At 34.2% G+C, this 21,949-nt stretch overlaps 3 protein-coding genes across 8 annotated transcripts; 1 reads left to right on the plus strand and 2 right to left on the minus strand.

Annotated features, from left to right (window-relative positions):
• Window positions 1-4,364: 4,364 nt before the first annotated feature.
• Window positions 4,365-5,012, minus strand: LOC104760422 (pentatricopeptide repeat-containing protein At1g63150-like). Its single transcript, XM_010483343.3, has 2 exons — window positions 4,797-5,012; window positions 4,365-4,718 (listed from the first exon to the last, which is right to left on the minus strand). Exons 1-2 carry the CDS (start codon window positions 5,010-5,012, stop codon window positions 4,365-4,367), a joined length of 570 nt encoding a protein of 189 aa, XP_010481645.1.
• Window positions 5,013-6,483: 1,471 nt separating this feature from the next.
• On the plus strand, window positions 6,484-9,167 carry LOC104760423 (transcription termination factor MTEF18, mitochondrial). Of its 6 annotated transcripts, XR_015588241.1 has the most exons (5): window positions 6,559-6,656; window positions 6,767-7,463; window positions 7,543-7,648; window positions 7,890-8,518; window positions 8,615-9,167. XR_015588241.1 is itself a non-coding variant. In XM_087497631.1 (4 exons), the coding sequence occupies exons 2-3, from the start codon at window positions 6,773-6,775 to the stop codon at window positions 7,617-7,619; spliced, it is 768 nt and encodes a 255-aa protein (XP_087353757.1). In that variant the 5' UTR covers window positions 6,529-6,656; window positions 6,767-6,772; the 3' UTR covers window positions 7,620-7,648; window positions 7,890-9,167. The 6 variants fall into 6 exon arrangements, 5 of the variants coding, with proteins under 5 accessions (XP_087353755.1, XP_087353753.1, XP_087353757.1 ...); XM_087497631.1 differs by having other exon boundaries at window positions 6,529-6,656; window positions 7,890-9,167; XM_087497629.1 differs by having other exon boundaries at window positions 6,484-6,656; window positions 6,767-8,518; window positions 8,602-9,167.
• Window positions 9,168-9,427: 260 nt separating this feature from the next.
• Window positions 9,428-12,135, minus strand: LOC104760425 (regulatory protein NPR3). The gene is made up of 4 exons (XM_010483349.2): window positions 11,134-12,135; window positions 10,278-11,025; window positions 10,002-10,202; window positions 9,428-9,915 (listed from the first exon to the last, which is right to left on the minus strand). Exons 1-4 carry the CDS (start codon window positions 11,665-11,667, stop codon window positions 9,659-9,661), a joined length of 1,740 nt encoding a protein of 579 aa, XP_010481651.1. The 5' UTR covers window positions 11,668-12,135; the 3' UTR covers window positions 9,428-9,658.
• Between the last annotated feature and the right edge of the window lie 9,814 nt (window positions 12,136-21,949).

Raw genomic sequence — 21,949 nt, forward strand, 5'->3', positions numbered from 1 at the left:
CATAGTTATCAACTTATCATTTATATATATATATGCACAGCTGCACACATTGAAGAACACGAAGAGCAAAACAAAAAGTGATTTCAGACTTTTCCAACCATTCTTAAGAATACTTTATTTTGTTTTTGCCATAAGTCTTACATTAGAAAATAATTTCATTAGTGAATTTGATTGTGACCGTCTGAGAACGCATAATTTCATGGTTTATGCCAAACATCTGGAAAAAAAAAGTAAATAACAGAGACTTTGAACTAATTAACTGAGAACATTGAAATAAGTAATAACTGATATATATATATATATATATATATATATATGCATGTAGCATCCATTTATGCTTAGTTTATGGTCTTTAGTCTTATATAATCTAATGGTGGGATGTTTTCTGTATCATCTGATAATTGCTTACTCATTTATTCCTCATTAAATCTTACTAATTCTTTTTCCATAAAAGTAGAATTTATTCCGTTTTCCATAAAATTAGAATTAAATCTCTAATTACTCTCCTTTTAACATAAATTTTCAGTCATTATTATTTAGTTTCAGTCATTAGATTCCTATGAAGAATTATATTATTCTTATGTCTTTCCAAATTTCAATAGGTATTTTTGAATATATATATATATATATATATATATATATATATTTGCATGTTATCATGTTTGTTATTCGCATTAATACTACGAAAAAAACAGTTATATGAAAATCTTTGACAAATTTATTTATTCATTAGAGTGTTTATGTATGTCTTCCCTACTTTCTCCATGGGTCGGTCCGGCAATTTTGGATGTCATACGACAATGTTTTTTTTAAAAACCCTTTGTAAATAAAATTATAAAAATATTAAGAGAAAAATTATTTCCATATCGTAGTTCGTTTTGCTTGCTCAAATTTTTCTTTCTCTTTTCAATGTTTTCATCTTCATTTAAATATTTATACGAAAATAAATATTATATTGCCTAATAACTCATTATTGTTTTAGAGCTTTTCGAATATGGAATGTTTTAAATTAGACATACATATTTGTTTTCCTAAATTGAATTTTACTTTAAATCTCAGTAACAACAAGTTTAATTAACATTAATCTAATGCTCATTCACCAACAATTCAAAAGATGAAATAGATTTTTATATAAACCTAATAAAATTCCATCCGTAAATTGGATACTTCTACATGAATAATATACTGTTTTCTTATATAAAACTTGAACTTCTACATTTTTTTGAATTTATATAAAAAATCTAATAATAACTAAACTTATGATTTTTTTTTGGCTACATAAAAGACCTAAATTTTTTTGTCTAAAATATGCTCCAGAAAAATTGATGCCCTAATCCTTGACTTCACTTGCTTGGCCTATGGGTCGGGCCTTACCATGTTTTATTTTTACTTCATGTTGTTGTGTTTGTTGGTACATCATGAAAAAAATAAACTATCATGATTTAATAAGTTGAATATGTTAGGTTTTGTTCCTTTCTTATATTTTAGAATCTCTATTTTTTTTTCCTTTGGGCATTCATGTGGTAAAGCAACTTCTTCTTATTGGATGATCCATATGAGTCTTTCCGTTGTAAATTTAGTTTCTTATTAGTCTTCATTTTTAAGAAAGAAAAAAACGTATTTTAAACTATTATAAAAAAAAAGAATATTGTATGTTACATATGCTTAACAAACCATGTTGTTAAGCTTGTGATGTCTTTTTATCTCATGATATGATATGAGTTGCAAATTTCTATACTATATCTGATTAATTTGACTTCTATAGTGAGTAGTATATGGTAATTGTATATTGGTATATTATATATTTTTAGGAATCTTAGTATCAAATAGCGCATTTTCAAAAACACCCCTTTTTCTATGTCCCTTTTCAATCATACCCTTTCATGTTGTTCATTTTCAATAATACCAATTTTCTATGTATAAAATGACTAAATTCTAAATTCTAAACTCCAAATACTAAACCTTATCCCATCAAAACTATATCCTAAATGTAAAATAGAGAACCTAGACCTTAGAAAAATTCTTAAAATAAATTTTACATATTGTAATTTGTGGCAAAAAATGAAAATGTTCAAAAAGAGGTTATTTTTGTAAAGGGGTATCTCAAAAATGAAAACTCAAATAACATCAAACAAATGAACCCAAAAAAAATTAATATGATCAGCATACAGTATTTTTAAAATCACAAAAATAACCATTACTGAGTAAACAAATAAAAACTAATAATCTCTAAATTACTAAAATTGAACAACAATATAATTAAAATCGTGCGTAGCACGGGATGCCTTCTAGTATATATATAATGTTCACTTGTTAAATGAAAAATACCAAAATGAATCGAACTAATCAAAACTTTATCATAGTATTAATGGTGTGTGACCTGACCAATATAGCGTGGAGTGTTCTGAATTTGATCTATGATCAATTTGTTTCAACAAAAAAAAAAGCAAAAGTAAATTGTGGTTCTGTATCATAATGGAGAGGTTCTGTATCATGCGAGGGATGCATTCCTGCTACGAAGTAACATGATCTGCGCTGAGCTTAATTGTCTTCTCTGGTGTCTCCAAAGCCTTACCACCCTTCACTGCACGGCTTGTGAAGTTTGTACTGATTGTCAGTCGGTGGTGATGGCCTTAGAATGTCCGGATAAATGGCCAAAATATCGTTCTGATTTAGACAAGATCATTAATGCAATACGGGTGACAGGGGAGTTTGCTATCAAGCTCTCTTCACCGAAAGCCAATTCTTTGGCTAGGGCGATTGCATCTAGTGTCACGCGAGAGAGCCGCCTTCATTCTTACCTTGCCTTAGGTGGTCCTGCTTGGCTACAGCATCAGATCGATCAAGAACGGTGAGGCATAGGAACAGATTCTACTAATGTTTTGCTCTGATTTTACTTTCCTCAATGGTTGGCATTGATGTTTTAATCAAATCAGAGTTAAAAAAAAAAAAAAAAAAAAAAACTGCCGTTTACATAGATTTCAGTAATGGCTGGATTTCGAATGTTACTAACCGTTAGAAGAAACAACATACAGTATTAGTTAAAAATGAAAGACAACCCTTCTTTAAATGGTTTATTAATAGGAATATAAGATGAAGAAGAAAAAGTAGTTTTGTCAAATTTCTTCTTGGGGTTTGATGTTTTTCCCAGTTTTTCTTGCTAAGCTTTTAAGCTATTACTCCGGTTTTTATAATCTAATTCAATTGATGACCAATATATAGTATAGAAAAAGAACATATTACAGCTAAACAAAATTAGTAATTAACTCTGTTTCCACTACACGATCAAATTCGAAACCAGACAAGAGTATTTCAGATTACAATCACAAAATACTTTTGCATTATGATGAAAGAGAAAAAGAGATATAACAATCAATAAACCTACTTAAGAAAAAGAAAACAATGAAACGATTTGAACTTACATAAAACAAACATCAATTGAAGTCTTAAATCTTCATGGTAGGAACGAGCTTCTCAGACTTTGAAGACTATTGTTGTCTCAACAAGTGTGTCTGGATCATTTTGGGATTGGACGATTAAGATTTTGTTTCATATTTTTACTAACAGACCGGTTCACTCTGACTTCTATACGGATTGGTACTTTGGTTTTGTATTATACATATGTCACTACTACATTCGGATAAACAACTCTTGCTAACCATCAAAACAAAACATATCATTGTGGATACAAAACAAATGTCATCATCTTACGACTTCCACTGGAGTACTACGAAACTATTTCTGAGGATCTTGATCACAAGCGCACTCTTCTCTAGAATCACATCTTCCTCGATATGCTTTCTTAAAACACTTTCGTCATCCTCAGAGAGAATAGTCAGAGAGCAAATAACCATATTCCCTTGAAAGCCGCATCTATGAGGTAAATTAAGTTTTCATGTTGCTTATTTCTTAACGGATGTTCTCATGTTTACGGGCTGGCAGATAGATATGTGGTTACAGTTTTGTATAAGCTTCGCGAACATTACTGTATTGATACACTAATCTTTATTACTTTTGTTTTTGTTCCTCACCTCCCGTGTGAATTTATTGTGAACTGCATAGCTTTTATTTAACTCATATTGAATTGGTTACACCATTTTTTGGTGGTCTTATAGGAGATAATCGTGGAATTCTGTAAGCTGATAAGATGCTAATGGTGTGTGGCCTGACCAATATAGCGTGGACTTGGAGTGTTCTGAATTTTCTCTACTATCAATTTTTCAACAAAAAAGCAAGTACCTGTCATACTTTATAATCAAGTCAGATTTTATAGTGATCAGATATTACAACAACTTCTCATTTGAACAGAAGCGAAAACGTCAAATTCACCTCACAGATTTTCTCTCGAGATTTATGAAACTGTTTTAGGAAAGCATATCGAGGAAGCTTTTGTCCAATCTCCCATCATGTAACATATTAGTGACCAAGCCAAAGTTCGAAGTATCTCCAGCAAACCCGCAACTTCTCATTTCGTTGATGAGTTCTGCTGGTGCGGCTAGTTCACCATCTCTAAGGTGCGCCCTAATCAACGTATTATAGGTGCCACTATTTGGGAGAATCCCATCTTCTTTCATTTTTCTGAACAAGGCATCCGCTTCTTGCATTAAGCTTTTCCTACATAATCTTGAGATCATTGTTGTGTAGGTTACAACATTAGGCTTCACTCCTTTAAGGCTGAGGCTACAAAATAAATCCCACGCTTCTCCCACCTTACCAGCGTTGCACATCCCATCAATCATAGTAGTATATGTAATAATATTAAGTTCCATTTTACTCTTTTGCATGTCCTTGAATATGACCAATGCTGTCTCTAGCTTCCCGTTATTACAAAGCCCATCTAATAAGATGTTGTACGTCATAAGACTGGCAGGCACACGATCAGAAACCATCTGTTTGAATACCATTTGGGCAGAATCACAGTCGCCAGCCTGAAAAAAACCTTGGATAAGAGTGGTGTAAGTGACTGTGTTGCCAACCAATCCCCTTTGAGACATCTCGTGGAAGAGTTGCATACCTTCTTCTACTCTCTTAGAATTACAGAACCCCTTTATGAGAGTAGTATATGTCACTACATTTGGGAGGCAATCCTTGCTAACCATGAATTCAAACATATGCTTAGCCTTGTCTAGGAGATCGTGCATGCAAAACCCATTGATCAATGAATTGTAAGTGAAAATATCAGGGTCTATGGACCATTGGATCATCTCCTTGTACAACTTTTCAGCCTCTAAAAGTTTCCCCGTCTTTCCCAAACGCATCTATCAATGCGCTGAAAGTGACTACATTAAGGTTGATTTTCTTTTCAATCATATCACTCAGGAGTCGAGAGGCATCACTCGATTTTCCGTAATTAGAAAGGCAACTTATGAGGGAGCTGTAGGTAACAACAGTGGCTCTAACTCCTTTGCTTTCCATTTTGTTGAACAGGTTGAGTGCATCATTCACATGTTTGTATTTGCAGAGACCATCGATGACTGTGTTGTAGATTACAACATCAGCCTCTATCTTTCCTTGTTCCATGTTCTTGAGAAGATGTAAAGCCAAATCAATATCACCTCTCTTACATAATCCATTTACTACCGTACCATAAGTAACCAGATTTGGTAGACATCCTTTCTCAGCCATCCGGTCAACTAAAGCCACTGCTTCTGAAGCTTTGTTGTGAAGAAAAAGGCCATGGATAAGAGTGTTAAATGTAACAGTATTAGGTTGATGATATCCCAGTTCCACAATTTGATCAACCAAAGCTACGACATCAGAAATCCTATTTCCGTGACAGAAGCCATTGAGCAGAGAGTTAAGTGTGGCAATGCTGGGCTCATAGCCGAGTTTCACCATCTTCCCCAAAATTGCTAAAGCAAGAGAGAGTTGAGAGGAGTGGCAGAAACAACAATTTATGAGAATATTGTATGTATGTATAAAGACTGTGTGAAATCCCCAGCTTTTTGCATCTGCTCGCCCATAGAGATGACAGCATCTAACTTGTTCATCTTAGCAATTCCACTCAACAGTTTACTGAACTCAATGATTGAAGGAAAGGGACGAGACTTGACCATCTCACTGAACAGATCAACAGCATCGTCTAATTTAATATCACTCAGCCCATTTCTCAATTTCTCTCTATAATCATAACTATGACCAGAAAAATCTCTTCGTCCCCAGCAAAGATCAAAGGTAGAAGGAGCGGTTCTAGGATTACCTTTCCCCTGAAGATTCCGGCGAACAAATCTCTTCGCCGTCGACGCAATCGCAAACAATCTCCTCATCTTCAGGCTTTTGATATAATCTGGGGTTTCAATTTTTTTTTTTTGTTTTGAACGGGATATACGCTGGCTGATATATCTACATTCTACAAACAAACAAAAAAAACAATTGCACTACTCTATAGAAATCAAATAGCAAATTTGAAGTAAATCACTCAATTAAATTATGAATCAACCACTATGAGAAGATTTTAAGAACCCAAAAAAAAAACACACATACATACATTTTGGTCAATATTAGGAAGACTTCAGGGACCAACTAGTAATTTATTTCCTTCGGTCGCCTGAAAATCACAAACGGTACGGAAGGTTTAGGTTCTGAGCGATGGCACCTTTACAAAATCAGGAGAAGATGGAGGATTCAATCGCTTTAATATAATCCGTAATTTCCTGGTAAATTTCAATTCTTTCGATGATGATTTGTTAAAGAAAGATCACTATTTTTCCTCTGGGTTTTAGGATTGGTGTGTTTGATATACCTCTCTTTTACCTTAATTTGTTAGGTTGCAATGATGTTTCCCAGATTCTTGAAAAATATAGAAAGAATTGCTCAATTCAATGCTCATAAAAACCAGGTTTCATGGTCCAAACTTTATAATGTTTACAGTACAGTGAGATGTTATCAGAATGGTAGATTTGTCTGTTCTTCACGGCATTGGTCTCAGTCACCAACAAGGGTTTTCGGGAATCGGGTTTCTAAAGCTATGAAGAACGAAGCTCAAAAAGCTCTCTTTGATTACTTGCATCATACTAGAACTCTTAGTTTTGTTGATGCAGAGCATATAAGTAAGAATTCTCCTAGCTTTGTTTTGAGTTTGTTGTCCAAGATTGATGATACTCGTAAAGAGGATATATCCCGTTCGTTGGCCAAGTTTTTTAGGTACAATCCCATCAACGAGTTTGAACCATTTCTCGAGAGTTTGGGTTTGCGTCCATCTGAGATTTCACGTTTCCTTCAGCGTGACTTGGTGCTTTTGAGTGATGATGGTGTCATGTTTGTGAACTTTCATGTTCTTTGCTATTATGGGATTCCTCGTGGCAAGATTGGTCGAATGTATAAAGAAGCAAGAGAGATTTTTGGATACGAGAATGGAGTTTTGGCTTCGAAACTTGAAGCTTATGAGAGCTTGGTTCTTAGTAAGACTACAGTTATTAAGGTTGTTACTTGTTGCCCGTTGCTTCTTGTTGGTGGCATTGATGGTGAGTTTGTTTCTGTGGTGAATAAGTTGAAGGGATTAAACATAGGATGTGACTGGCTTGCTCGTTGTTTGTCTGATAGGAAAACATATAACTGGCGCCGGATTCTTGAGACAATGGAGCTTCTTGATAAGGTTGGGTTTAAAGAGGAAAAGTTGAGTAGTGTTTTGAAAGCTTATCCAGATTTGGTGAGTGAAACTTCTGGCAATAAAGCTTATATTGTGTTTGAAAAGCTCCATAAAGTACTTGGACTTGAGATGAATGAAATCGATAAGTTAGTGATAGACAACCCAGAGATGCTATTAGAGAAATCTGTAAAAAGAATTTTGGAGGCGATGAAGTTCTTGAGATGTATCAAAATGGAAAAGCAGTTTATCGTTAGTTTTTTACTGTGTCACATGAAGCTTATCTGTTCATCATCTCTGATAGGACCTAGAGCTGTTTGGAATAGATCGAGAATCGGAAGAGACGAGTTATGTCACATTATAAAGGGAGAGCCTTTGGAATTGTTCAGTTTAGCTTGTAAAATCAATAATAGTAGGATTGAGCTTGTATCACTGGATTCAAGGAATGCAGAGAAGATGGCATTCTTGTTGAAGCTAGGGTATATAGAGAATTCTGATGAGATGGTGAGGGCTCTGAAAAAGTTCCAGGGGAGGGGAGATGAGCTACAGGAGAGATTTGATTGTTTTGTGAAAGCTGGTTTGGACTATAATGTTGTTACTCAGCTAGTTAAGCGGGCTCCTCATATACTTAACCGGCCGAAAGATATCATTGAAAAGAAGATCAATATGCTAACAGATTATTTGGGTTATCCAATTGAATCCCTGATAGAGTCCCCAACATATTTGTCTTATAGTATGGAGAGAATACATCAGAGGTTCTCAATGTACATTTGGTTGAGGAAAAGAGATGCAGTCATACCGAGGCTGACACTAGGCTCTATTGTTGGTATTTCTAATACATTGTTTGTGTCATACTTTGTCCGTACCCACCCTGAAGGTCCAGCTACTTGGGAAAATATAAAGAAAGCATCTTATCTGAAGTGAAGTTAACTGGTCAGTTCAATTATGTAACCTAAACTTCAATCTGGTGCAGATGTTTGTTGATCTATAACATTGTCTCATTGCTGTGCTCACAGTCAGTGACTTCAGTCTGGCATTTTTCAGTGCGGTGGGGAGGATCAGAGAATATATCGATAAATAACTCTATTCATCAGTATAGTGATATGAATTCCAACAAATGGAGAAGGAAGGACTTGGAGAAAGCTGAAAGAACAGAGACTCTCCATAATGTTCATACGCTATATTGAACTCAGTGAAGTGATTCTTAGACGGGACTGAGCAGATTGATAAATGGAAAGGCAGTCCTTCAACGATGCAACTTGAAATGCTTTCTTTGTTGATGGAGACAGTATTGGTCAGACAAGCCCCGACCCTATATACCAAAGAGATCAGCTAAGATCTACTTACTGGGACATATCTGTGACAGTTCTATTCAAAAATGCATTATTACAGGGAACAAATGGGTTTTTGTCCTTTACTCTTAGCCACCAGTTGTTATGAACCACTTTATTGCTTGAAAATTAAGAAAAATATGTATGCTTAGCTCCCTCTTAACCCTAATTCTCTCTAGGAGATTAAGGTTAATTCTTGGGGCTTCCCTTCTCATTAATCAATAAAGACCATTATATAGGCCTTGATACAACTTAGTTAAAACCCTAGTAGAATATAGTAAATACTTTAACATAGAATGGAAATTATGAAAACCAAATTCATAAACTAAAGCACCAAAACTATTTAAATAAAATATCCTAAATGGTGGCCTAATCAACCTAACCATAGTCTTGTATCACCAGTCTTATCGCCTGTAACTATGTAAAGATGGCTATGACAAATGATCATGTTTTTTTCCTGCTTTTTTTTGTGAAGTGTGTTAGTCTGTTCAAGTGTCAGGCATCTGAGAAGTTTTTGTAAAGTACCTAAATATTATATCTTTGTATAGAAAACAAAAGATTGCATATGGTTAGAATGGTCTGGGTTAATCAGCACTCCTAATCTTACTGCTTTACATTTAACTATCTCTTTATTAAAACTGAACCTAAAGCATCTGTATATAAACTGACCCAAAAAGAAGAACCTTTTTAAGAAAGATATCTAATTACATTTAACTTATGGTGCAGATTCATGTTGTGTTCTTCAGATGTCTTTTATGGAAGAAGAAGGAGAAGATGAAGCAGAAAGACAAGAACGTGCAATCTTAGACTCTTTGTCTTTGCTATACGCCTTTTGCACATCATCCTTAAGCTCTCTATATCTCATTCTCTTCAATCTTCTTTCTTGTGTAGATCCCTTCTCGATACGTAAATCATCGAGGATGTCTTCGTCTATGTACTCATCCATGTACCTATCTAGAACCTCTGAACCATATGGAAAAAATCTCCGACCAGTCTCAACTGCATCGTGTAATGGTTAATGAAGTTAGTCAATATAAAAAGAGCAGCAGAAGAAGAAGAAGAAGAGTAACGCACAAAAAGCTAACCTGTTTTCATCAGAGCCTCCATACGGGTAAGAAGTCTTTTGGTTAGCATATGAGGTGTTTCATTTAAATCAACCTGACTCAAGTTTCCCGTTAACCCATTCGAAGGCGGTGGTAGACCTGTGAACTCACTTGTACCTTCTACATTACCAATGTCCATAGCCACTTTAGCTTCCGTTGGAAAGAACAACTGAGCAAGCCCCACTGCAAAAGGTTGTGATGCTTTAACAAAAATATCGTAAAGATAACAGAACAATTTAATAACCTTCAGTCATTTACCTCTCTTTTCTAGGTACAACAATCTCATTTGGAGATCTTCAGGCATAGAAAGGGAACACATTGGTGTATCAAGAACCATAGGCTTCTTCCTGATTTCTCTTTCCAATATATCAATGCATAACCGTGCTTTACTAGATTCACGCCCTTTCGCTGTTTTGGTTTGATAGTCCTTTGGGTTTGTCAGTCTTCTCAATATATTAACCGCACTGCGTCCATCAGAAGTGAAGTCAGATGCATTGGCGCCTTTTTCGATAAGTGATATAATGATCGATGGCTCTCTACGCATTGCAGCAAAATGAAGAACAGTGTAACCCCGGGAGTTCCTGTGATTTACATCACCCATACCAAGAGCAAGAATCTCAGCAACAACTTTTGGATCACTATACACCACGGAGTAATGCAGACCATTGGCTTGATCTAGAGTGATATCTGATTCAGTTAAAAGAAGCTTCACAAGCTCAACATCATCTGAATCCAACGCCTTGAGAATTTTTCCGATTCTCCCAAGCAATTTCTCTGAAACCTTGGTCTCTCCTCCGTCTTGTGGAGACTTGAATCGAATCTGTTTAATCTTCTCTGCTACTTCGAAAGGAACCTCTTTTTCGATACAGAACCTGTAAAGATCTGACCTCGCCACTCTCTCGATACACTGATCAAGTAAGTCAGTCAAGTTACAATTGAAAGCAACCATAAGAATGGGAAGAACATTCTCAACAAGGGTCTTCTCCACAAAGTTACAAAGCCGGCGCTGCAAACACACAAACATAAAGAAGCACAAACCTTTTAGCTCTCATTGAGGTCCTTAAATCAAGAAACAAAGAGAGACAGAGAGAAACAAAGATGATTTTCACCACACCTGGAAAGACGAAACTAGCTCAGGCACTTGGAGAATAGATGAAGCATACATCAACTGAACAACAAAATCAATGGCGGGTCGACAAGAGTCATGAGCACAAACTGGATCAACACAAGTCGAAGCCTCCAAAGGAAATGGCTTTAATCTGCCAGTGTAGATATAACTCAACAAGTACAAGAAAGCATCATGACCAACAGCTCCATAAGGCAACATCTCTTTCAACTGGTACTTTGGTTTCTCAGTTTTGGAAATTTTCTTTTCTTTCTTGAACAATTCTTGGAAAAACTTACTTCTTGCAGCTAAAATGCATCTATGAACACCAACAGGAACACCATCAACAATGACCTCGGCATCGCTGTAATCACAATCCGGATTACTCAGAAGCTGCTCAAGATTGGAGCTGAGTTTGCTTAGACTAACAACTTCAGGATTCGAAGCTGAGCTTGATGGGAAATGATTAGACCCAATAGAACCGTAAGAGAAATGAGAAGATGTGAAACTCAAAGATGATGATGGCTCAGTCAAAGTAGCCATTCTTTTTTCTTGCAGAATTATCAATCAAAAGCTCTGCTTTTGTGGTTGCATGGAGGATCAAAGATCACACAAGTCTCAAGATACAAAAGCCCTAAATTCACATTTCTAATAGGGAAATAACCAAACCCAGAACCAAAAGGGTGAAAATTGTGAACTTGGAGAACTGAGTTATCAAACTATAGAAACAAAATTGAATTTTTCAGACAGAACATTACTCTGAATCAATGTCCTGACCTAACCAGAGAGTCAGAAGGAAAGGTGAAAACTTTGGAGAAAGAATCACACAAAATTGGGAGAAACCAACAAAAAAGAAAAGAAAAAAACCCTATAAAGAATCTGAGAAAACGAAGGAATTAGAGACTGAGATCTGCACAATCGTAAAAAGATAAGATCAGAGGAGAAGGCAAAAGTTATATGGAAGAAAGAACCAAATTGAGATCTATCAAAAGAAAAAAAGGAAAAAAAGATAGAGAATTTTGAGGAAAAGTCAAGCAAGGAAGTGATATATAAAAGATGATGAAATTGAGAACAAACAAAGACACAACAGGTGCAACTGATGGTGAAAGAAAGAGACAGCTTCAATGTGAAGATGAGGAAGGAAGGAAACAAACTATATAATATACATACTAATCTCTTACATTATTAATTAATAATGTGACTTTAAGCATTTAGATTAAAAACATGGTCTAATATATAAACAAAGACTTGACAAATAGAAAACAAAGACTAGAAAGAAAAATACGTGTGTGGTGCCAAAGGTTCTCCGTGTATCATGACGCCACACACTAACATTTTCTACAATTTTTCTCTAATTTTAATATAGTTTTTGTTTTTTTTTAATGTAAAAACATTAAAACTTAAATCTAGTTTAAGTTTAAAATTTGTAACAAACAATCCGACACTTTCTATTTAAAAATGTTCGTTGTTTTTATAAAAGGCTTATTTTTCACAATAGTTAACTACTAATTTAAAACAAAAGTGAAATTTTTTTTTTGACAATTTTGGGATTTTGTCATAGATTTTTTTAATCATTGTTTTGTATGATGTGAAAGCATTTTTAGTTTTAAGTTGACCAATAAACTAGTGACTAAATATGAAATCAAATCAGATCCACTCTACATTTTAAACTCCCAGAATCTTTTATTCTTATAAAATTATTGTTATATAATGATTTATGGTTGACGTGTAGTTTTAAATAAATAGAGTTTAAAATTCTGAATTCACAAATTACATGAAAAATATATATGATAAATCTAAAAAAAAAAAAATCAAAGGTTTGCATGATAATAATATATTCAGAGAAAAAAACTTGTCCTTTATTAGTTTAACGAAACTAGAAAATTAGAAAAAATATTATTTGATTCACTGTGTTGTACATGCAAACTATTCAAAACTTTTAGCATATAGTAAGTTTAATGATTTTATGCATTCTCGTAGATTATCAATTTTTCTTTTTAATTTAAATTAATTAAGATATAAATTAGTTTATCGATTAAAACTAAATGATTAAAATATAAGAAAATTTATTAGAAACGCTTTTTTGGAAATATCTCTTTTCAAAAATACTATTTTTGATTATTTTCATTTTTATATTTTTTTATGTAAGTACAAATTTCTTTAGAATTTTTTTAAAAAAATTTAATTTCTCTACTAGTAAGATTAGGAATTAGTAGTTTCTAAGAAAAAAGTTACATAATATTATAGTTTAAGTTCGGCTTTCAATATGCATGGGTCTATGGATCCCAATTTTTTTATATATATAAAGACAAAGGAATATATGACTAATAATAATAAATAAAGTTCTAATGATTATGCTAATTGCCGTCACTAAACATGCTTAAGTCAAGAAAAATAATATTAAGAAAGAGCCGTCACAGTTGGTGACGGAAGGAACTGACGCAAGCAAAAATGCGAACGGCATATGAATGATGTCGGCTTGTGGGTTGGATTTGCTGTGATATGATTACGTATTGAACAACGTCACTTTTTCTTTTCGCGAAAAAAAAAAAAGTTAGATAAAATCGTGATTACTAATACTTTTTATTTTTGTAGGTACGTAGTGTGGTCGGACTCTATTAAATTTCATAATAATATTGTGATGACCAAAGTCATTCTTTCATGTGCCCCTATACTATAGTTCCAAATTTCAAGACATGTAATGTTTTTAAGATTGAATAGTATATGAAAGAGCGACAACTATTGAATTAATTTATAAGAAAAGAAAGAAAGTTTTTTTGAGAGGGTAACTTAACGAAGTGGTTAAAACTTAAAAGTCTCTTCAACTATTGAATTATTTTCTTTCTATACATTGGAATACAACTTTTTTTTGATAGAGGACAAGGAGGCAAAGGCTTCCTTACTATTTATTCGTGACAAAAAAAAAATTACAATCAAACATGGCGCAGAAACACAGTTCCGGTAGCATCATCCTTGACAAACGATTCCACAAAACTCAGAGCTGTCCCTAACCAATAAAGAAAATCATAGTTGGCTAATCCATCAGCTAGATGATTAGCTTCCCTATAAATGTGTTTAATCCGGAATAACCAGTCCCTTGAGATGAAGCCATGGTACAAGCGTAAGAAATCCCACAACTAATTTTAAATCTACCTCCAGTTCAAGTCGTGACACCCTCTGCTCCCAAGCAATATGGAGACCGTAATACACTCCCCACAACTCTGCTAAAGGCGCAGAACAAATACCGATATTCAAAGCAAAACCACCGCACCATTGTCCCATTCTATCTCGCAGCACTCCCCCAGCTGTGGCGATTCCAGGGTTTCCATGTGATGCCCCATCAGTATATAGCTTTACCCATCCGTCAGCTGGCGGTTGCCAACATATCAACTGTTCTACCCGATCTTCTCCATGATTTCCTACCTGAGCAACCCTATGAGCAGAGGCCACTTCCTTTGCCATGTCTTTAACAAACTTCACTTTATCTCTGCACTAACTTACCTCACCAAAAATGTGCGAACACCTCCATTTCCAAGCCCACCAAACACCAATAGCAAAGAGCGTAGCCCATGATAACTTTGTCCCGCCCTCAGTCAGGCCCAGATTTCCATAAAACCATTTATACAACATGCTAGTAAAGAAAGAGCCTCTATGCCGTCGTGGTACAATCTTTACCCACAGTCCAGCAATGGTCGGGCAATCACACAGAATGTGCATAATAGTCTCCATTCCTCCTCTACATACCTGACAAACACATGTATCCCCCAAGTGGCATCGATTCCTCTCCATATTCTTCATGATAGCCTGGTAACTCACAAGCCACAAGAAACAGCGAATCCTCTATGGGACTAAGACGTGCCAAATTCGTTGAAAAAAGCTAGACATATTCAGCTACAACTTTACACCTCTTTACTAGTTTTTTTTTTCTCTTTTTAAACTGAATATTTGAAATGTTCATGCTCGTGACACCATTTAAGTTTAAATCCGTATAATACTTGTTTGAAATGTTTTTTCTTAATAAATTAATTTTATTTTAAACTTATCTATATCATTTAAAAGGTAAACATAGTGTAAATCTAAATTATATTCAATATAAAAATAATTTTAAAAATTATATAGATGAAAATTTAAACATATTGTATTTATCTGTTCATATATTTTTCCTTTTCATGACTTTATAAATTACCAATCACAGCCTATGTAATAATTTTTAGTCATAAAATACTTATTTTATTTTAAACATAAAATTTATAACTTAGTTTGAACTGCTTACAACATTTTAATTAAAAAAATTCCTACCAACCCATTTAAATGTACACCTCTTTTGTATGGGAATATGGAATACATGAGTTTAAGCGTAGCAACACTCGTAATATATCTATATATATAAAGTTCTCTTTTCTCGTTTTTCATGGTGCCACGTTAGCAATTTTTTCTTTTAATTTAGGCCAAATATTTCTAACTAAACCACTAAAGATTTTCTTCCTTTTGGTCCAACTCACTTAGGGTATTGGTTTCGGATTTAAAGAGAATTTTAATGACTTTAAAAAAAGTAGAAAATGAAGGATTCTAAGAGATTGTTAGAAAGTTTTTTAAAATCTTGCTGATTTATTTTTCCTAATCTTGCAAAATCTTTCATAAAATCTTTCACAATCTTTTCTATTTGATGAAAGAGTTTTCATGACTTTTGGTATGAAGGAAATGATATAAAATCCTAAACCAATAACATAATATTTGAATTCATTAACAATCCAAGATTCTTTTGTTTTACTTGAATAACATAAAACTTTTAATGACTTTATAAAACTCTTAATCCAATAACACTATATTTATCAAGATTTTAAATAACTTTTTACAAATCCACAACTAATAACACCAAATTTTAAAAGAGTTTTAAAAAGTCTTGATTGAATAACAACATATTTTACAAAACTTTTAAAGTCATTAAAATTCTCTTTAAATCCCAAACCAATACCCCCCTTAAGGCTCAGATGATTATTAACACATATTGTATATCCATATTTGTTATTTGCCTTAATAACACATCTGTTTCCATGAATCTCCACCTCGCCGTATTTGTATCTCCAACTTCAAACATCTCTCTCCTCCTTCATTCTCTATATATGGCATTTCACCATCTAAAGTTTCAACACATACAATTCAATTCAAATTTCTCCACTCCTCCACATTCTTACATTGCCTTTCATGTCTTCCATCCCTATTGTAACAACTAAGTTATAACGGAAATTTGTGTCGTTCAATGCGCTCTCAACTAATGTACATCCCACTATTTCTTTCTTTGATTGTCGTAAGTCATACTCTTATATAATGCTATCACTTGCAATTTTAGGCTCCTCAACTTTTACTTTGGCTTGCAATTCCATTCTGACAAATATGAATTTCACTTTTATTTTATTCGCTCACCTAAAAACTGGCCGTCTTAACCAACAGATCGTCGAAAGAATGCTCTGTTTCTAGCCTGCCCACAATGATCGTCGAAAGAATGAATTCCACTTTCAAAATTTGACAATGTAATCGAGACCCAAAAAAAACATCCCCGCAACATTTAAAATAAAACCAACAATATTACTATTACAAAATCAACAAATTCCTCTACAAATAACAAAAAGAAAAAAAAAGCAAAACATATAAAATCCATCAATACACCATTCACATCCAAACCACCCAATCACTTACGCGCCAAACCAAAGTAAACTCACAATTAACTTCGACCACATATCATATAGTTAAATTAACAATCAAAGGAACACATCACTTCAGTTCACACATATGTAGCCCGAAATCACCAGTAGAGCACCAATTCCAGCTACGGATTGGAAGCAAAGACAAGAGCAGCCAAAAATGCGTGAAACAGAGACGGAATCGCGAACCATATATTTGGTGATTGAAAACGTAGTAGAAGTGTCCAAATCAGAGTTGCATGCGTGATTATGTTGTGTACTCTGAAATATGGTTTTCTGCAGGGCGGCTCAAGTTTTCCTTGGACCTTGTGCAAATTTTATTTTATTTTATATAGAGGTCATATTTGTAGTTTTTAAAAATTGAGAGTGTTTTTTTGTCAAAATATCAAATGTTAAGGGCCTAAAACCTTATATTTAAAAAAAAAAATTGACATGGTGCAAAAGCACCTCTGGCAACATTTAAAATAAAACCAACAATATTTCCACTTACAAATATTTTTGCACCTCTCGCAACATTAAAAATAAAACCAACAATATTTCCTCTTACAAATATTTTTGCACCTCGCACCACCCCATTGTCGAAAGAATGAATTCCACTTTCAAAATTTGACAATGTAATCGAGACCCCAAAAAAAATATGCACCTTTTACGTCTACACCCACACATCAACCTATACTATACAAATTAGAAACTAAATTTCTCTAATAAGACTAAAACAATAACTCAACCGATTATGTAAACAAACACAACCTCAGATAGATTTAGAAAAAAAACTATTCCCTCAAATTATAGTTAATGTAAAAAAAAAACCAACTTTAAAAAATGGTAAACACTAATTAATAACAAACAAACCAATGAACCACAAAATAAATAAAAAACCAAAAAGAACAACCAAATTTACATAACAAAAGAAAAAAAAAACAAATCAATCCTAAATAAACCCAAATATAACTGCGCAGGCAACAAACTATTTATATTAAAAAAAGGATGAGTGGAAAGCAAACTTGACTTGACTGAAAAAAAAAAAACTGGACTTGACTGAAACAATAAAAAACCAAGTTTGTAAATTTCCATGCAAATATATGTACGGCGAACTTTTTGTTTTGCTGTGGAAAGAGAAGACAAAATTAATGACCAAAAGAAAAAAGATATAGAAGAAAAATACAGTAGCTAGAAAAATTGTTTTAACGATGAAACATCCCAATGGAGCGGTGGATGGATGATGGATCAGTGTCGGACCTGTCGGTGATGCTTCAGCTGAGAACGCGGACTAAAAACAGTATTCAGTCTTAAAAGTCTCCTTCTTGTAACTCTTTTAAAATCATAACGAATAATTTGGATACATTAAAATGGTCTTGAAAAATATGTAACATGAGTTTGAATTTCCATGCAAATTTGTAAAATGTTCATATTTGAATTTTTCGTCCATTAAAATAGACTTGTCGTGGCTTGGACCTCGTCCGTTTACTTTCTCGCAGTTAAATCATATTCCTATGTAAACTATATTCTAAGGAGTTGGGTCATGTTTGCCAAAAAAAAAGAAAAAAAAGGAGTTGGGTCGTCATATTCTTACACAAGTCATGACGAAAACAGTTGGACCCTATTTCACGTGAATTAGAGTTAAAGACGGTGACCTCAAGGTAATCTCTATTCACAATTTGCAGAAATATTTTAGATAAGGTCCTGTTGAGTTTTCGATGGTTATCTCAAGGTATCTCGCCCTCCATTTATAAAAAAAAATTACCGTCTATGATTGCCAATAGAGATTTTCTTGTTCTTTCCTTATTACTACGACTGAATACCAATAAATTTTACCTCGCATTCTTCTTGGATCCTCCATATAATTTTCGAATAATTCGTTTATTTTTTTTCCAAACATTTGTCAACAACTCGATCGATTTAATGAAACTATTTCCAATTAGTGGCGAAGGCGGAACAAAAGTTTCATAAGGGTCAAATGCAAAATTAAAATTTTATGGGGGTCAATTTTTAGTTTTCAATGGGATCAATTTACAAAAACAACTAAAACTAAACTAGGTTTAGAAAATCCATGGGACTCCATGGACCCATGGTTATACCCTACCTTTGTTACTATCTCCAACTTATTTTTGTTCCTTTCAAATCTCATCGATTTGTAGATTACCATTCCATTTGAATAGGCCTGTGTATTTTAACCGAATCCGAAACCCGAATCCAACCCGAAATAGGCAGTTCGGTTCGAATTCGGATGGTATTAAATACCCGATCGGATTTAGTTTCTTTGAAATTCAGATACTCGATCGGGTTTGACTTATATTTTCGGGTTAAGTGGGTTTGACTTATTTTTTCCTTTCTCAATCAACAGAATCCATAACTGTTTTAATTTTTTCATTACCCAAATTAATTTTACTAGAAACATGACAAACAAATCTACAAAAAAAAAAGTGATAGTTTGTGGGTTTGAAGAGTTAGTGAGGTTGAAAGATAAATATGAATCATATCATATAATTTGCTATAGATGTTGTTAGATTTGGTAGAGGATTTTTTGAAGGATTTGATTCTTAAAGTGGTGGTCATGGATGAACAAATCTAGAGTCTTTGGCTAAAGAAGAGAGAGATGAGGAAGAAGGAGGTAGAAAGTAATTTTTTTTTTTTTCATGACAGAAAGAAAAGAATATTTTTTTTTATGAATTCGGGTTACCCGAAACTATCCGAATCCGAAAACACATGATCTGAACCCGACCCGATATTATAAAATACCTGATCGGGTTTTATATCTCCACATCCGAAAATCTGAACACCCGAATATCAAATCTTAATTTGAAGTGTTGGATTGGTAGTCTTGTCACTAAAGTAGAAAGTAACATCTGGAGAATGTGTTTGTTAACAGTAGAAATGAAGATAGTTGTAGTTTTGCAGCAAATGCATATCATAGTTCGGCGTAATAACTTATAACGAGATTTCAGGTACATACGGTTGTTTGATTTTATGATCACTTCGCAAACCAAATTTAAACTTCCTCAACCAATGATCTACTATCCCTAAATGTCAACAACTATAAAGAAATTAAAATAATTGACATTTGGTGAATTTTCATAAAGTTATTAAACACAATCTAATCATTTCAGAATTAGTAGAATGCAATTGAAAAGTCAAGTTATAATGTAACTTAAATGTGAAACAAAATAAATATATGGACAGGGAAAAGTAATTTGTACTCAAGACAATACATCTCAAACTTGTCTAGAAAAGACTTCGAGGACTTTAAACAACAAAAATAATAACACGGGTGAATGCGGAAAATAAAATAAGCACTACTGTTTCACATTAAATATTGAGGATATGATTATTGATTCCAAATGAAACTGTAAATTATGTATAACAGTGTCATTTTTGTCTATTTTAGAAACTATATATTCAAGTACATATATAAAATATATCTTATCTTGCAACGAATTAGTAAGTCAGTAATTCTCAAACAGTCCACTCAAATTGAATCCCTAAAAAGACTTGAAATTACCGTTCACCTTTCAGCTATATATACTCTTTATATCGTCATTCAGGGAATATACAAACGTTTTAAACCAATAGGCTAAGAAATGTTTCCTCACACGAGCTCGAATCATTCTTGTTTAAACATCCACGTCTCTTTAGTCTTTACACCACTCTTGTAGTAGTATTTCTCTTAAAGAAAAGAAGATTTTGTCACTAAATGAAAAAGTCTATAAAACTAGACTTAGAGAAAATCAATGGATAGCCTACCAAAAAAAAAAAATCAATGGGTTCTTCCCATTTGGTCTGGCCCAGTTTCGATACACCAAGTTTAAAATAGATTTTGATTAGTTGGATTTAGGATTGTTTGTGGACAAAAACTTGAACCAGAACCGACAAGACCGCTTTCGGTTTCGGTGTTTGCCATTTTACACTGTTGTGCTTTTATATAGCTGGACTCGTAAATTTGTTTGGTTTCACTTTTGACCCAAAAAGGTAATTCGAATACCCAAAAAGGTAAAAACTATATTTTTTTTTTTTTTATCAACAACAAAACAAAAAAGGCTTAAATTCATTGAGACATGACATCATTTATATAGGTAATAAGATGTGCTTTGGAACGAACACGTCGTGCTACATTATCTGCTTTACCATTTTGTGCATATGGAATTAAAAGCAAAGAGAAGGAAGAGACTTCCTCCTTATCTTCCTGAATGTCCTCCAAATAAGTCGCAAACGCTGGCCACTCTGAAGGTGAAGACACCATCTTCACTAAGTCGAAGCAGTCGGTAAAGAAAACAACATCCTGATTATCCGCCCATATCATACAACACATCACCCAAACGAGAGTTTCGACATCTGCATGAAGCGGGGAGAGACTACGACGAAGATTGGCTGCCCCCATAGTAGGAACCCCCCTCAGTGGAGGAGAACAAAACCAACATTGGCCTGCATACGGATCTGTCGCTTTCTAGGGGCCATCTACAAAACATACAAAACGGGTTGGATATCTATCCCATATGAAACCACTACCACCGCCAGGGATTACCCTGGGAACCGAAGGGACCGGCTCAACCACCTCCTCTAGCTGTGCCAAGAACCAAGATTTGGATTCATCCTCAACTATCCGCAAAATCGCTTCTGGATGATCCAGGTTTCTAAAAAATTATCATTTCGTGCTTTCCAAAGATACTACAAAACCCATGGATAAATCTATGGGGTTGGTGTCTCCAAGAAACGCCAAAAAAGAAAATCCATATTCGTCTAGACCGACTCCGAAGGAAAAACCCCTGGTCTCGTCGGAAACTGAGATAAGGCCCACACATGGCGTGCCGGTGGACATTCAAACAGAACATGATTAAGAGTCTCTTCCTGAGCTCCACAGAGCGCACACTGGATATCACAATCCAAACCATGCCGTCGAAGATTAGTGGTAACTGCCATACACCCGGTAATCACTTGCCACATGAAATGCCTAATCTTAGGGGGACACCTAACATTCCAGACAAAAGCCTGTAGTTCTGTAATATGTGAACCAATGACTTTCCCCGGGAACCAATCACCTTTTTCTGTTGTAAAATATTGCACCCAGGTTTAAATGTATATTTATCCATTTTTGTGAAATGTCAGCCCAACAAGTCTGGCGAATCCGA

The sequence above is a fragment of the Camelina sativa genome, chromosome 18 (assembly GCF_030686135.1).
Source record: "Camelina sativa cultivar CO46 ecotype springtype chromosome 18, ASM3068613v1".
NCBI classification, from domain to species: domain Eukaryota; kingdom Viridiplantae; phylum Streptophyta; class Magnoliopsida; order Brassicales; family Brassicaceae; genus Camelina; species Camelina sativa.

Coding starts and splice junctions, on each gene's coding strand:
- LOC104760425 (XM_010483349.2), bottom strand. CDS start 11,667: ATGGCTACTTTGACTGAGCCATCATCATCTTTGAGTTTCACATCTTCT. Junction 11,026..11,133: donor AGCTAGTTTCGTCTTTCCAG/GTGTGGTGAAAA, acceptor GTGTGTTTGCAG/CGCCGGCTTTGTAACTTTGT. Junction 9,916..10,001: donor GGAGGCTCTGATGAAAACAG/GTTAGCTTTTTG, acceptor TACACGATGCAG/TTGAGACTGGTCGGAGATTT.
- LOC104760423 (XM_087497629.1), top strand. CDS start 6,773: ATGATGTTTCCCAGATTCTTGAAAAATATAGAAAGAATTGCTCAATTC.
- LOC104760422 (XM_010483343.3), bottom strand. CDS start 5,012: ATGCAACTCTTCCACGAGATGTCTCAAAGGGGATTGGTTGGCAACACA. Junction 4,719..4,796: donor AGCTAGAGACAGCATTGGTC/ATATTCAAGGAC, acceptor GGGATGTGCAAC/GCTGGTAAGGTGGGAGAAGC.